The sequence below is a fragment of the Festucalex cinctus genome, chromosome 2, assembly GCF_051991245.1.
Source record: "Festucalex cinctus isolate MCC-2025b chromosome 2, RoL_Fcin_1.0, whole genome shotgun sequence".
Lineage (NCBI taxonomy): Eukaryota > Metazoa > Chordata > Actinopteri > Syngnathiformes > Syngnathidae > Festucalex > Festucalex cinctus.
Window position 1 is genome coordinate 24,244,648 of NC_135412.1, and position 15,114 is coordinate 24,259,761.

Here is a 15,114-nt window from a genome sequence, read left to right on the forward strand (position 1 = left end):
ATACGTCATCACGATCACGTAACCAGGAACATGGCGTTCCTCAAGCCCAATTCACGCTGACTGCGGAAAGGACGCGGTGTGTTTCCCGTACGGCCCTGGCACGGCATCCGCAAGGACTGCAATTTACACCGCGTGCGTTGCATGTGTGCACCCGCCAGACCACAAGATCACGTGGGGTTCATGCTGGAGAATTGAGTTCACGTGATAATAACCGTGTATATGGAGTCCTATTTTGTTAACAATAGCCTGTTGCCACATCAATATGCTTTTTGGACATTATTTCTGGGACGTCTACCACCATGGGTAAGAAAAGAAAGTGCTCTGTGCTTCACACTTAAAGTGCTACATACATTCCGTCAGTTTTTGCGATGGACTGACTGATGGAATGCATGTAGCACTTTAAAATGAAGCACAGAACACTTTGTTTTCTTTTTATTGTTAGTTAGCTGGAATGATTTTTACCTGTAGTATTTAGGTATGTTTTTTTATGTTTATTGATATAATGCCTGTTTTTTAACACTGCTCGTATGCCATTGAATTGCCCCTCGGGGACAAATAAAGTGTTTTTCAATTTGAATGGGTAAGTACGTTTTGTGTTTAAATAGTGTTATTTTGTCATCTTTAATTCATTCTGAGCTTTTTTTTTTTTTTTTTGTCTTAAATGTCCGACTCATGTCATGCTATGTAGTTCGCAAACGGTTTTATTTTTAAATATACCGGATTTACCTTGATGCGAGATGCCCGACTTCCTGTCCGGCTCATGTCATTTCTTCAGCTTCATCAAAATTCCGCATGCGGTGTCCGGAAGAAATAGAACACTTGCGGAAACCTTCTGCATCGCCGCAGTCGTTCCGCACCGCAGCTGGTGTGAATTGACACGTAGACTTGAATGCGTTCTATCCTTGCGCCGTCCGTACGGAAAACGCACCACGTCCGTTCTGCTGGCAGTGTGAATTGAGCTTCACAGTACGTTCGAATTCGGATACTTAAACGGTTTAAAATAAAATTCAGGGAATAAGATGCCAGAGATATTTGCATTTTTATTCTTTGTACACAATGCCAAATCCAATACTGGAAAATGAGTTAGTCTTGTATCGCTTTAACGTCCAAACAACCCTGAAAGTAAGGGGGGTTGGGAGTGAGTTACAACAGCAAACTCAACTTTTAGAATGTGTAAGAAAGTGTCTAAATGACTCCCGTTTTATTAATTTACTTTTCTCAGCTGAATGACATGTGTTATTATGATATGCAATAATTTTAAATGTATCAAATGTGTGTTGCTTGGGATTTTTTTTTTTTTTTTTTTTTTTTTTTTTTTTTACAGTAACGTCTAAAAAAACCGTAACATTACTGAGAAATCTAAGTCATGCCTTTAAAGCAAATCCTCGTTGATATCTCCAGGATCTCATGACTGTTATTTTGCCAGTCTGTGATGTCAAAAGTGTGATATTTTTTTTTCTCATATGCAGTCCTGTAGTGCTCATTGGACTTGTTGTAATATAAACTTTGCAAGTACCTGATTGGAGCTGCTTTTACATTCACAACTTGGCTCTTCACGGCACAGACTGGTGAAAACTTTGCCCTGAGATTTTGGTCCATGTTATCATACTGTTAACTAGCCTCACTTCACTAACTCCACCAATGTCCAACGAACCTCAAACCAAAGCCAGGCACCTCACATGGAGAGATGTGCTCTGTATGTAACATGAAGTGTTAGTATAACAGAGGGGTGTCAAAATTAGTGCCTTAATTTAAAGTTCCTTTAACGCCACAATTTTTTTTAATTCGTGATTAATGAACACCCCTTACTTGGAAAGCCACATCCACGTCAAAATTTAGCAGAAATAAATTAATTCAATAAATAATTACTTTAATAAATAATGCATACATTTGTGGTGACTGGGGTCAAGTTGTATTTTATAGTTTGAAATATGTGCAGAATTTCACAAGTTACTTCATGTTAAAGATGAGGTAGCTCTTAATATGAAAAGAAAAATGCACTGTGCTGTCACCAATGTCTTAAAAATTCAATTATGCTATCTAGTGGCAGAAAAATGACCTCAACACAAATCAATATCACACTCGTTTTTTTACAGTACAGTATATCTATAAATTGTGAAATAACTGTATCAATGACTAAAGGATGCAGCCATTCTATTAGTTTAAAATGATGTTCTCTGGCGCTCCCACAGGAAAGGCGCGGCACTGCAGGCTGCTGAGGTGAGAAGCATCGTCACCGACTATGTGAAGACGAACGACTTGGTGGATGAAACCAATAAGAAGTAAGTACAATCAACTTTCTGCAAATGCATAAACAGTGCGTTGACACTAAGTCATAAATACATGGAAAACATTTCACTTTGCATAATACTTATTTTGTGAAGGTAATTAAAATGACATACAGTGTTTACGTTAAATTAAACTGCTCCTTTAGTCAGCAGGCGAGATGGAAAGAAAAACTGTTTTTGGCAGTCAGTAATAAACAGTGGAAGATTAGAATCATAATAAGGGCACCGCTTGCTTCAGGGTTCAGTATAGTTCAGTTCTAGTGGTTCAGGGTCCCAACATTCACCACTCCGGGGCATGTGATGCGGCTGTAATCAGATCTAAATGCTGAAAATGTGACTCCCAATCTGAAGGGGCATTCCTGTTCTTTTTTTGTCTTTGTCGTTTCACATAAATTGATGATTTCGCTGTAAGAGAGATGAAGCCGATTAAACCATGAAAAGCCTAACAAGGCAGCACGTGGCCTGCCTTCCAGTTGAATGCGCAAGTGGAAGTCAGACAATCATGTTGTGTGTTTGCTTTTCAACCAGTTACGTGAGGATCAACCCAACTTTATGTGACTGCTTGCTGGAGAAATCAGAGTACCAGGAAGTAGAGACTCTCAAGTGGGATGACCTTTTCAGCAGGTAACGTTTGGGATTTTATTTTTTTTTTTTTCAAATTGACACCGCACAAACAAGCTTTGTTCTACACCAGGGGTGTCAAACATGCGGCCCGCAGCGGGCCACATCAGGCCCGCAAAGGGTTTTAATTCGGCCCACGAGATGATTTTTTTTTTAAAGTAAAGAAACAGACAAAAAAAAAAGGTTACTGTCGGACCAATTGACCTTACCGTGGCATGCTACTCCCCACCCACATTGTGCGACAAGCAACTCCCTACAACATTGTTTGAGCAAGATGCGCGAAACAGCATGCGCTGTAATGACAAAGTTGTCAGATCTTCCTTGTGATTTCTCGCTCAGGTATTTTCAGGACGCCGATATTTCTCTTCCAAGCAACCAAAGGGGGGTTAAATTATTTTAGTGAAGGTTATATCTTCACTCCCTCACCATGCAATTTTGCCCCAAAACAAAAGGAAATACGCATCGCTGTCTGCTTCTGCAAAAGTCATAAAAAGACCACGGTCGTCTCACTCACTTCGACCGATTGTCGGCAAAACCAAAGTTTTTGGACATTATTCCTGTCAAGCAGGGTAAGAATGAATTTATATGACCTCATAGTTTCAATGTTTGCTTGGCATATATAGTAAATAGTAAGTCAACAAACGCATAGACGGTTAGCTACCCGGCGCTATCGTTAGCCTTTGGCTGAAAACATCAATGGAGAACATTACCTTAGTGCAGACGTAGTGATTTCTGCTCATTTTGGAGGAATTTGACTGGTCGTGAGTGTGGTCTTCCACGAAGTTTGATCCAGCGCAGACATTTTTCATAGTTGTATGAGGGTTTAGGAAGGGAATAAACTGGACAGTATCTTTCTTGTGTCTCTCTTACACAAGCCGTGACTACCGCAGGACGCCAGTTAGTCGATCAGGATAACGGCTATCACTCGTGACTACAGCGTTTAACCATTTTATTGATTTTGTCTTGGCTTTGGACAACCGGGCAATGCAGTGGGATTGCTTTTGTTTGTCCGCAGCAAAAGGCACGTGCCGTCGCAGACATGAAGTCTTGCGTCTTGATTGGTTTACTAGGTCATGCGGGCGTGGTTTACGGTAAGGTCAATTGGCCTGGCTGTCATTATTTCACAACCTTAAGTTATGGTTTGTTAAAAAACATAAAATAAAAATAAAATCTTAGACCTACATAACCATGTTAAATACGGCACAAATTCAATATGACAAGGACTAACGTCCTTATAACTTCATTCACTGCGCCACAAAATGCATTCTGGGAACAATATATGCAAAGTTATATATCATATAACACGTCTGGAACTCATACAGGTAAAGTGTTGTCATGTTCCATTTGCAATCATGTTATTTTTTTTTTGAACAATATAATTACAGTTGAGACCCATCATTTCGGGCTGGCCCACAAAGAGCGAAAATCTGTGTATAATTGACACCAAAAGTTATATACCATGATTTTACCGATCCGGCCCACCTGGTAATACATTTTCCTCTATGTGGCCCCTGAGCTAATATGAGTTTGTCATCTCTCTCTCTCTCTCTCTCTCTCTCTCTCTTTATATATATATATATATATATATATATATGTATATGTGTATATATATATATATATATATATATATGATATATTATATGATATATAATATATATATATATATATATATATATATATATATATATATATATATATGATATATTATATGATATATAATATATATATATATATATGATATATTATATGATATATAATATATATATATCATATATATATATATATATATATATGATATATTATATGATATATAATATATATATATATATATATATGATATATTATATGATATATAATATATATATATATATATATATATATATATATATATATATATATATATATATATATATATATATATATGATATATTATATGATATATAATATATATGAATTACAGCCATTTTTTGCACAGTGCCTTTATTATGAAGAGCTTAATTTAATTAAATAAATATGACTTGACTTGACTTGACTTGACTTGAGAAGAGGTTGAATAGGTGCAATGGGCAGCACATGGCCTTCTTGATAGTTTTGCGATGTCTTTGCATCAAGCACAGGTTCAAGATGTGCCAAATTTGCATAAGCAGCCCCAAAAAATAACAAAACAATTATTTGTTTGACTGTAGTACTGAGTACCTACTATGAAACAAACAGAAGGCTTAGTTATGTTCTGGGGCTGCTTTAAATCTGGCACAGTGGGTTCTTGAATATGTGTATCACCAGACTTCCCTCTAAAGGTTGCACAATAAGTTATGTGGGGTATCATCATTTTTATCCAAGCCGTTTTCATTCACAATTTTTCAAATCATTTTTAAAGATTTTTTTTTATGTATTATTTCTTCTCTGGGTTTTGGTTTCATTAACATTGGGCTCCAAACAATGTTGCCCTCTGTCTGTAATTATGGATCCTCAAAGTATTTTGGAGGAAGGTATCCAGTATCACACATACGTGCTGAGACACCTGGTAACAGTTTGCACTGTAGGAAAAGAATGCATATGTTTTCTTTCAGAGTTGAAAAATCATGACAACGCAACAACCCCTCAACTTGACCGTCACTGAACCGTATTGATCGTATTGATAAGGTGTTGGTCTATGTTGAACAGGATATGTGTGTTACAGTGATGCAAAACCGTGCACTTCTCTCATCCGTGTCTGAGATTGCTGCTGCTCAAAAACGGGATAATCAACAGATCGAGAAACTGTCAAACTCCATGGATGGAATGCTTACTGGTCACAGATTATTTTTTTTCCCTCATGTTTTTCTTTCTCGCTTTCACTTTCACAGATGAAAACAAACAAGTGAGATGGGATTTTTTTTTCCCACTTAGCAGTAACAGTTGCCAAATATTTACACAGATATAGTAGATATTCTCCTAAAACCGACAAAGACCTGACTTTTGTTTAGGCATGAGTTTAATTCATTTTGTGACATTACCATTAATATGTTCCGGCTTCCCATAAATTTGTATCGTGTCTTAATAAGAAAAATACTGTATTACTAAAATTGTGTTTTTACCAAGTTTTGCCTTTTCTTTTTCTACTTTGCCTCAACGGGCATTGTGCTGCTCCTTCTGGTGTGCATGCCTTAGCCACCAGGGGGCAGTCTAATGCATACATTGATAACCTGAAGATGACTTCCACAACTGACTCAAATGACTTGTTTATTAGCATTTAGCTACATGGGCTGTCCTTAGCTCCTTTTTTAAGGGATACTTCACTTATTTAGCCAATTAAAGCAATAAAAAGTTAATATTTTGTCTATAATTAAGTTGATACTTTCATTACTTTTCACGCACAATTAGTACCTTTAAAAACACATTTTGCAACTTGCTGATGACTGAAAATGACATCACAGGGGCTCAGGTAACTAATCACAGCTCAGCTGTTTTTTAGGTTTGGTCATGTGACATTCACAAGCTGAACTGTGATTGGTTACCTGAGCCCTTGTGATGTCATTTTCAGTCGACAGCAAGTTGCAAAATGTGTTTCTAAAGGTACTAATTATATATGAAAAATAATGCAAATATCAAATTTATTATAGGCAAAATATTAATGTTTGACTGCTAAAAATGACTAAATAAGTAAAGTATCTTTTTAAGAATTGTTTTTCCATCTGCTAACCTGACTTTGTGGGAAACATCTCGCACTTTTATCTCAAAAGTCGAAGCAAAAACCAAAAAAAACAAAAAAAAAAATGTGATCAACTCGTGTTTCACGAAAAAGTTGGATGTCAGCTCACTCATATCTCAAAAAAACAGGTTAACGGTTTATTAACGTTCTTTAAATGACCGAAACACTGTAGTCGAACAATTTAAAAAAAAATTTAAAAAAAAAGAATCCTGTGGTTGTGCATAAAGTCAGGTGATGGATAATTACATTATGTTTTATTAAACAAATACAATCTGCAAGTAATCATACTGCAATAACATTTCATCCTCTCTTTAGGGTCGAGTTGCATTATTTAGAACTAAAAAAAAAAAAAAAAAAAAAAAGAGCAATGATGATAAGACGTTGAATCGGTAAGACTACCGAATGAACAATTCTGAGCTCTTTTAAAAAATATTTAAAATAAAAAATAAAAAAAATAAAAAGAACTAAAAAAAAAAAAAAAAAGTTGCACATACAGATGACATGAACGCAGACAGCCAAACATATGCAAAATAGAAGATCAGCATGTTGCATTTCCAGCAAACTCAGCCGTGTTTTGCTATCTTCACTGCTTGTTGAACACAAAATAAAATATGATAAAATATGATTTGCTATTCTGCTGACTCTGGATGGGACTCCCTGCGGTTTGTTCTGAATCTATCCATCCATCCATCCATCCATTTACTACCGCTTATCCGAGGTCGGGTTCCGGGGGCAGCAGCTTTAGGAGGGAAACCCAGACCTCCCTCTTCCCAGCCACTTCAACCAGCTTCCGCCGAGAGACATAGTCTCTCCAGCGTGTCCTGGGTCGTCCCCGGGGCCTCCCACCGGTGGGACATGCCCGGAACACCTCCCCAGGGAGGCGTCCAGGGGGCATCCGAACCAAATGCCCGAGCCACCTCAGCTGGCTTCTCTCAACGCGGAGGAGCAGCGGCTCGACTCTGAGTCCTTCCCGGATGACCGAGCTTCTCAGCCTATCTCTAAGGGAGAGCCCGGACACCCTGCGGAGGAAACTCATTTCGGCTGCTTGTGTCCGGGATCTTATTCTTTCGGTCACGACCCACAGCTCGTGACCATAGGTGAGGGTGGGAACGTAGATTGACCGGTAAATCGAGAGCTTTGCCTTTTGGCTCAGCTCTTTCTTCACCACAACGGACCGATACAGAGTCCGCAGAGGCATCACTGCAGACGCTGCACCGATCCGCCTGTCGATCTCTCGCTCCATCCTACCCTCACTCGTGAACAAGACCCCAAGATACTTGAATTCCTCCACTTGGGGCAGGATCTCATCCCCGACCCGTAGAGGACACGCCACCCTTTTCCGACTGAGGACCATGGTCTTGGATTTGGAGGTGCTGATCTTCATCCCAACCGCTTCACACTTGGCTGCGAACAGCTCCAGTGAGAGTTGGAGATCACAGCTTGATGAAACCAACAGCATCACATTATCTGCAAAAAGCAGAGATGCAATGCTGAGACCACCAAACCGGAACCCCTCAACGCCTCAGCTGCCCTCGGCCTCGGCACACCCTCCGGTCCCCCTTCTTAAAAAGGGGGACCACCACCCTGGTCTGCCAATCCAGAGGCACTGTCCCCGATGTCCACGCGATGTTGTAGAGGCGTGTCAACCATGACAGCCCCACAACATCCAGAGTCTTTAGGAACTCCGGGCGGATCTCATCCACCCTCGGGGCTCTGCCACCGAGGAGCTTTCCAACCACCTCAGTGACTTCGACCCCAGAGATAGGAGAGCCCACCTCAGAGTCCCCAGACTCTGCTTCCTCAAAGGAAGACGTGTTGGTGGAATTGAGGACGTCTTCGAAGTATTCCCCCCACCGATTCACGACGTCCCTACCTTGGAAGATAAAACAACATTATGTAGGTGCTCACGTTTGAGTTATCAGTATCAGCATTTCAGAACAGAGTCAAACTGTTCCAACATCAAACCATTCGGAACACCTTTTTCTCATGGTGAATGCTGAATAGTGCCGTTTTGATACCTTAATGAAATGATGCAGTGACTAAAATTCAAGACTTGGAAAATACAATGTACTGTAGTATGGGCTTTCAAGTAAATGGTAACATACTGTCCTACTTTAAAGCAATACAAGACTTGTGAAAAACTAACCATCTATTCTGTGAAATGGTTCATTTCAATTCTTCCCTGAAAAAAATTGCCAATTTATGTTGAGCGATTATGATTTTATAGCACTTTTTATGAATATTTTTGCGTTAAGTGCTGTAAACATCTGGGTGACGTACTCAGCTGCTAGGTTAAGCTACATGTCGTGTACTAAGCACGCTTTAGCCCACATTAGGAGCAGCCACCGTCCACTGCCCCACCCCCGCACGGAATGACATGAAACCGGACGTGCTGAGGATTTTACGCTGAGCAGAATTGGCGCAGTATTTGGGATCGAAATCGGTCTTGTTCTTGCCAACTACGTCAGCAAACTCCCAATGAAATGAGGCAAGACGGCTTCCGGTTACACACGGGATACGTCATCACGATCACGTGACCAGGATAATGGCGTTCACCACGGTACGTTTGAATTTTGAGAATTAATCGGTTTAAAATAAAATTCAGGGAATAAGATGCCAGAGATATTTGCACTTGTATTCTTTGTACACAATGCCTAATCCAATACTGGGAAATGAGTTATAAGTGTTGTATCGCTTTAAGGTTGACCATAAAATTGTAGGGCAAGGTTGGAACACACAAATAGGGGAATTTAGAAAAAAGACTTTGATGTTATCGCCATCACAATGTGACTGATTATAAAACTTTCAAGCATGTAAAAGGCAACTGAGACAGACAGATTATCTGTGGTTGCATACCATCATTACTGTGGTAATCAATGGCAGAGTGAGGGAAAACAAAGCAATGCGCAAATAGGAAGTGGAGCGCTCTTTTCAATGGCAGAGTCACATTCAGTTTACTTCATGATAATATTGACAAAGATGACAACAAACTTTTACGCTCAAACTATTTCTGGGAATAACAACACCCTCCCCTTCACCCCAGTACAAGAAATGACAACATGGCTCTGTTATCATGGTCCAGAGTGACTTGAGAGAACTGAGTCAAAGCCAAACTTCAAGTCCAGTTATGTTTCTGACTTTTGGTGACACTGTCGGGGGAAGTATTAGTGTGACTAGAAGTGCAATTTCTGGAGAAATTGCGTGTGAATGCTGAAAGTTGAATGCATGTGGAATTATGTACAAAGCAGAATGCATGTGGAATGTTGTGGAATGCTTAAGGATATTGATAGATATGTTATGTGAAGATGATTCATTATTGAATATAATTGAATGATCGTAAATAACAGAACTGCCATTTTGAATGAGTTCATGTTGTCAATGAAAGTATGGAATGATTTAGAAAGAAATTCATTTATGTGAAGTGGTATTGAATATAATGGCTGATAAATAATTGGACAATGATTATGATAATAAATTGAACTTGGACTAAAATCTGCGGCAACCTGGATTTGAATCTTGGTTTCCCATGCACTAGTCATCTGCTTGTATAAATGTTAGTGATGTCAAACGATTAAAATTTTTAATCTGACAAATCACACTTTTTAATTTTGATTAATCACGATTCATCAGCTAAATTACTTGCGTAATATAAAATACAAAATACCGTAATATTTTGACATTAACACATTTTATTATCTGAATGTCATTTGCAAACATTGATTAAATGCATGTATGCAATTGCATGCATGCGTGTATTGCTCAAAACGCAACAGCATCATATCATTTGGGTGCAATTCAGCAATTATATTGCAAAGAATGTGCTAAATACTGACGAAAACTTGGTAACAGCATCATATCTACTGGGTGCAATTCAGCAATTATTCATTATTTAAATGCAAATTACTTTCGTTTTATCTAAAGTCCCGTCGGGGTGTTTTTTAAAGCGACATTTTTTTTTTACCACCGAGCAAATCAACTGGAGTCACCCCGCTCATCTTGGAACAACAGGCGTAGGAAAGGCCGTGCATTGACCTAATCACTGACCTGCGCAGCCTTCAATGTAACCATCCACGGTTACGTTCAAGGCTCAAGTGCGGTCCAAAAAAATAGTGCGATTAATATGCGTTAATACGTGATTAATGCGACAATTTTCTGTGATTAATTAATCTATTAACCCTTTAACTTTGACAGCCCTAATAAATGTATAAATTGTTGAAAAGGGTATGCAATTGTATTGAATAATTTGGTATAAAACTGAAGATGAATGTAAATTTTATTTGTTTAATCCACATTTATGTGATGAACTTCATTTTATGATATGATATTATGTATGTATAACATTTTGGGGTATATTTACAAAGAATGCGCTGAGTCCGGTAATAGTGCGAAATATTGCACCACAACTGCACCCGCAGTCTGCGCCCAGTTACCAACCTATTCACTCAGGATATTGCCCTAATCATATACCGGCGCAAACACGGCCACAAAACTGACAGCTTGGAGCAAATTTGCACCTGATTTACCACACATGGCAATGGATTTGCGCCAAGAACATGATCGTTTTACTAACAGTTGCGAGAAAGATGACATGATCAGAAAGCGAGGTTGGACCGAGAGTAAGCGTTTTTAGCGCCATTAAGCTGTAGAGCAGAGAGAACAACGACATCATTCATAAAGTACAAATTATTGGTGCAATCGTTTAAAAAAAATATATTTTCAGAGGTTGGCGTGGGTGTACAGTATGCATCTGGCACATAAAAATGATCGTAAAATGCCTCCCCGCTATTGCCATTTAGCCCGGGTTATTATGTTGTGTCCTAAACTAACATAGAAAAATTTCTCTCTCTCTCTCTCTCTCTCTCTCTCTCTCTCTCTCTGCCTCTCTCTGCCGTGAATGTTGTGCCGCAAATGGCATGCACTGCTGTCATGTTCCCGGGATCGAGGTTGTGGCAGGTTTATGCATGCTTTCCATAAACGTTATTTGCGTCACGCAAGCTGCATGTGGCTATTTGCGCTGGTGTTAATGAATTAAGACGCTGTGTATCAATAATCCTCATTTGCATTGGGGTGGGAATATTTTGCGTCAAATGTATGCAAATTGCCTAATATACATACGCGCAAATAACACTGGCGCACCATGGCGCAATCCGGTTGACAGCTCACTTAGTGACGGATTTCCCCATCTGCGCGTGTTTCGTGAATTAGGCGCTCCCGTTTGCTCCATTTATACCGGTTAGCGCGGCGCAAAGGCGACGCAAACCTTTAATGAATAGTGAATGATCACTAAATAATGCATTTTACCAACTGCACCATTGCAGCAGTATAAAACACCTGTGTGGTATTTAAGGGAGTGGAATTCTGACTGAAAGTTCCATTGAAAATGAATGGGAAAAAATTTATATTAAACATTAAATTGTGTGAAAACTTCACCTAAGTGGAATGTAATAAAACATGTGCCTCGTTGGTGGGAATTTTTGGAGCACATTGATATTGAAGTTGCTACTGTTGTGTGAATGCTGACAGTCATTGTTGTGGTTTTAAGGAATAATTGAAACGTTGACCTCTCATTTGTGCAGGACATTGGGGAGAATGCAGGAGTGCTATCAAATAGTGTTTCCTGGACAAACACCCCTAATAAAGAAGGGACATATTGAGCCCATTGATGTCACAGTGGCTTCCCGAGGCTCCAACAAGAAGGTGACCGACATCCATCCCCAAGATCTTTCTGTTAAAACGCACATGCAAATTTGCTGTTCTTTGCAACCGTCCGATTTGTTAATGGCTTTAAAAGTATTTTGTGGTGTGGAAAATAGATGTATTTATGTACTAGGGCTGTGCAATTACATTCGACATTCAATTACAATTTTAATTATTATACTCCACAAATACATAATTATAAACAAAAATAAAAGAGTATTAATACTGATTTTGAGTTGTTTATATTTTTGCACTTTTTTATTTTAAAATAACTGATTTAATACATCTTGTTTGGTCCAAAAGGAACTTGCGTAATTATAGTGTTTTAAAGAAATGTATTTGTCTGAATATTTTTTACATGTTCAAACAGCAACTGATTGTATAATTGTAATTTCAATTATTTCCAAATTAATCGTGATTAATATTTTCTTCATAATCGAGCAGCCCTAATACATACAGTAGTTTTTTTATTTATTTTTTATTCCTATTTTGGTTCAGGATCTTATTCGAACAGATGTACAGCTGTCAGTCACTTTGCATTTATTTTGTAAACATTACATTTTCTCGGCTCACCAATTGGCATTGGAGCAATTTTCCAAAATTGCTGCATGGCAAGAAATTTTTCCTGTCTCGGCCAAGGTTGTCATAGTTTTACAAAAACTAATGAAATAACGAAAAATAAAATTGGAAGAAACCCCCCCCCCCAGGTTTTTCTCAATGAAATTGTCATGTTTGGTTTGGGGTTTTTTGTTGTTGTTGTTTTTATTTACGTCATGGTTTAGAGTTGGTTTTGTTTTTGTTTGATTTTATCCTTGTTTTTCTTAGTTCCAGTCATGATGTGTGTTTTGTGTTGTTGTCCTTGTGTGCACCACTAGACTTGTCAAGCATTTTCATGTCCACCTGTGTTTGCCTGCCCTTCCTCACGTGTCTCAACCAATCAACACCCTCTGCCACTTATGTCTTGCCCAGCTGTGTCTAGTTGTCAATTAGTGTGCGTGTATTTAGTCTCTTGTCTCCCCTCTGTCCGCGTCGATTCATTGTTGTTTTCACCCCGTCATGCTGCCGGTTTTCTGCCTTGTTTTTCCCCCCCCGTCTTGCTTTGCTTACCTTTTGGAGTTCGCCTTTTGTTGGGTTTAATTAATTAATTTAATTAAACCAAATCTATCTTTTTTATTTGCTTTATATTATTCTATCTGTGATGGGTTTGATGTTCTATGCGTAGGTGACCATAATAAAAAATCTGGAGGTGTACGCTTTGGAGCCTTCTGCTGTCGCCAGCGCATTGCAGCACAGAGTTCAAGCCAGTTCAGTCATGCAAGCGGTTCCTGGGACCAAAGACAAAGTCCTGGTCCAGATTCAAGGCAACCAGATTCAACAAGTTGGACATTTGCTGCTCGGTGTGGAGCGTCAACTTGTTTTTTGTTTTTTTTTTGCTTATAACTGATGTGTTTTCGTACGTGATGGTTGTCTCTCATCTGTCATTTCAGACCATTATGGAATTCCTCGCAAGTACATCCAAGGGTTGGACAAAGCTCCGAAAGGTGGAAAGAAGAAATAACATTTTAAACGCTTATTTATACCTGAGATACCGTCACCATCGCTTACACAGCTACTTTACTCTGCTGTATGTGAACATTCCTGTGGGCCTTTTTGTGTCATATACAGTCATCTTATGACAGCTGCCCAATGAAATGTCTCTGGCGTTATTGCTGTGTTGAGAACACTGTGGCGAATAGTGTCTATCATACCCTCTCACGTTTAGTGCTGTCATGTTAAAAATCAGGCAGCTAGCTTGAAATCCCACATGGCTTTCAGGATATCAGCACCCACTTTCATATGTGGACACGATTCAGAGACTTTCTGTCATGAGCTCTCAAAAGGTGACCTTGTCACTGTATAGAATAAATATTTTGTCAGCGTACAATGTGTTCTTCATTTGTCATGTCAGTCGGTGAGATGGTGCCAAGTAGAGGGGATGAGGTGAACTGACAAAATTCTAAATAAATAAATAAATACATGACTAAAAGTGAAAATAAATCAGCGCCACCTTTTATTGTAATAAACTCAAATTCCTTACAAGCAAAACTAGCCTGTCAACTGACTCTGGCAAAAGACAAGCTCTGGTGCATGTCACAATGTTTCCCCCGGTACTAAATACAGCTCAACTTTATTGTTTCATGGTGTGCGTGTACTTATCTTTGCTAGCGTTAGCCACGCCGCACTCTCGAAGATGTGAGCATTCCTCCCATTCTTTCGGATGCGTTTGGCGCAAAGTGCTGGAAGAGGTTAGTTGTGCTGCCTGCTATTTTTCATTTTAATAGCTGTTCGGAAAACCTTGCACACGCTTTTACTTTTTGTGTATATATATATATATATATATACATACACACACACATAAATAAAAACATTTGTATTTGTATTTCATTTTCCAATTATATATATATATTTTTTTTATTTCAGTTTTTATTTTCACTTTTAGTTTTGGGCCGTATTGCCAAGTCGAAATGTTATTCAAATGAAGGAGCGGTCCTAAGCGTGTCTTGGGTTGGACTCCGCCAACTTGCGACATGAGTTGCTACTTGCTACACAACAAGTCGAGATGACAGTGGACATGATCGTCATCCATTGATGGGAGCTCTCCATTGCAAGCCGGCAAGACTTCTTTGTTCGCCAAGCTGCTCGCTTGACCAATGACAGGTAGTTTGCAGCCAACCCAAGACGCACTTAGGACCGCCCCCTCATTTGAATAACATTTCGACTTAGCAGTACGGCCCAAAACTGCATAAATTCAAAATAAATGACTAAAAGTGAAAATAA

At 38.9% G+C, this 15,114-nt stretch overlaps 1 protein-coding gene across 1 annotated transcript in view; it reads left to right on the forward strand.

The window, feature by feature from the left end:
- Positions 1-14,221, forward strand: part of eif2d (eukaryotic translation initiation factor 2D) — a 29,521-nt gene extending 15,300 nt beyond the window's left edge. The window contains exons 11-15 of the mRNA XM_077515352.1: positions 2,193-2,282; positions 2,817-2,912; positions 12,177-12,297; positions 13,520-13,694; positions 13,785-14,221. Coding sequence (XP_077371478.1) covers positions 2,193-2,282; positions 2,817-2,912; positions 12,177-12,297; positions 13,520-13,694; positions 13,785-13,855 — 553 coding nt within the window. The 3' untranslated portion in view covers positions 13,856-14,221. The remainder of the gene's footprint in view (positions 1-2,192; positions 2,283-2,816; positions 2,913-12,176; positions 12,298-13,519; positions 13,695-13,784) is intronic.
- The last annotated feature ends 893 nt before the right edge of the window (positions 14,222-15,114 follow it).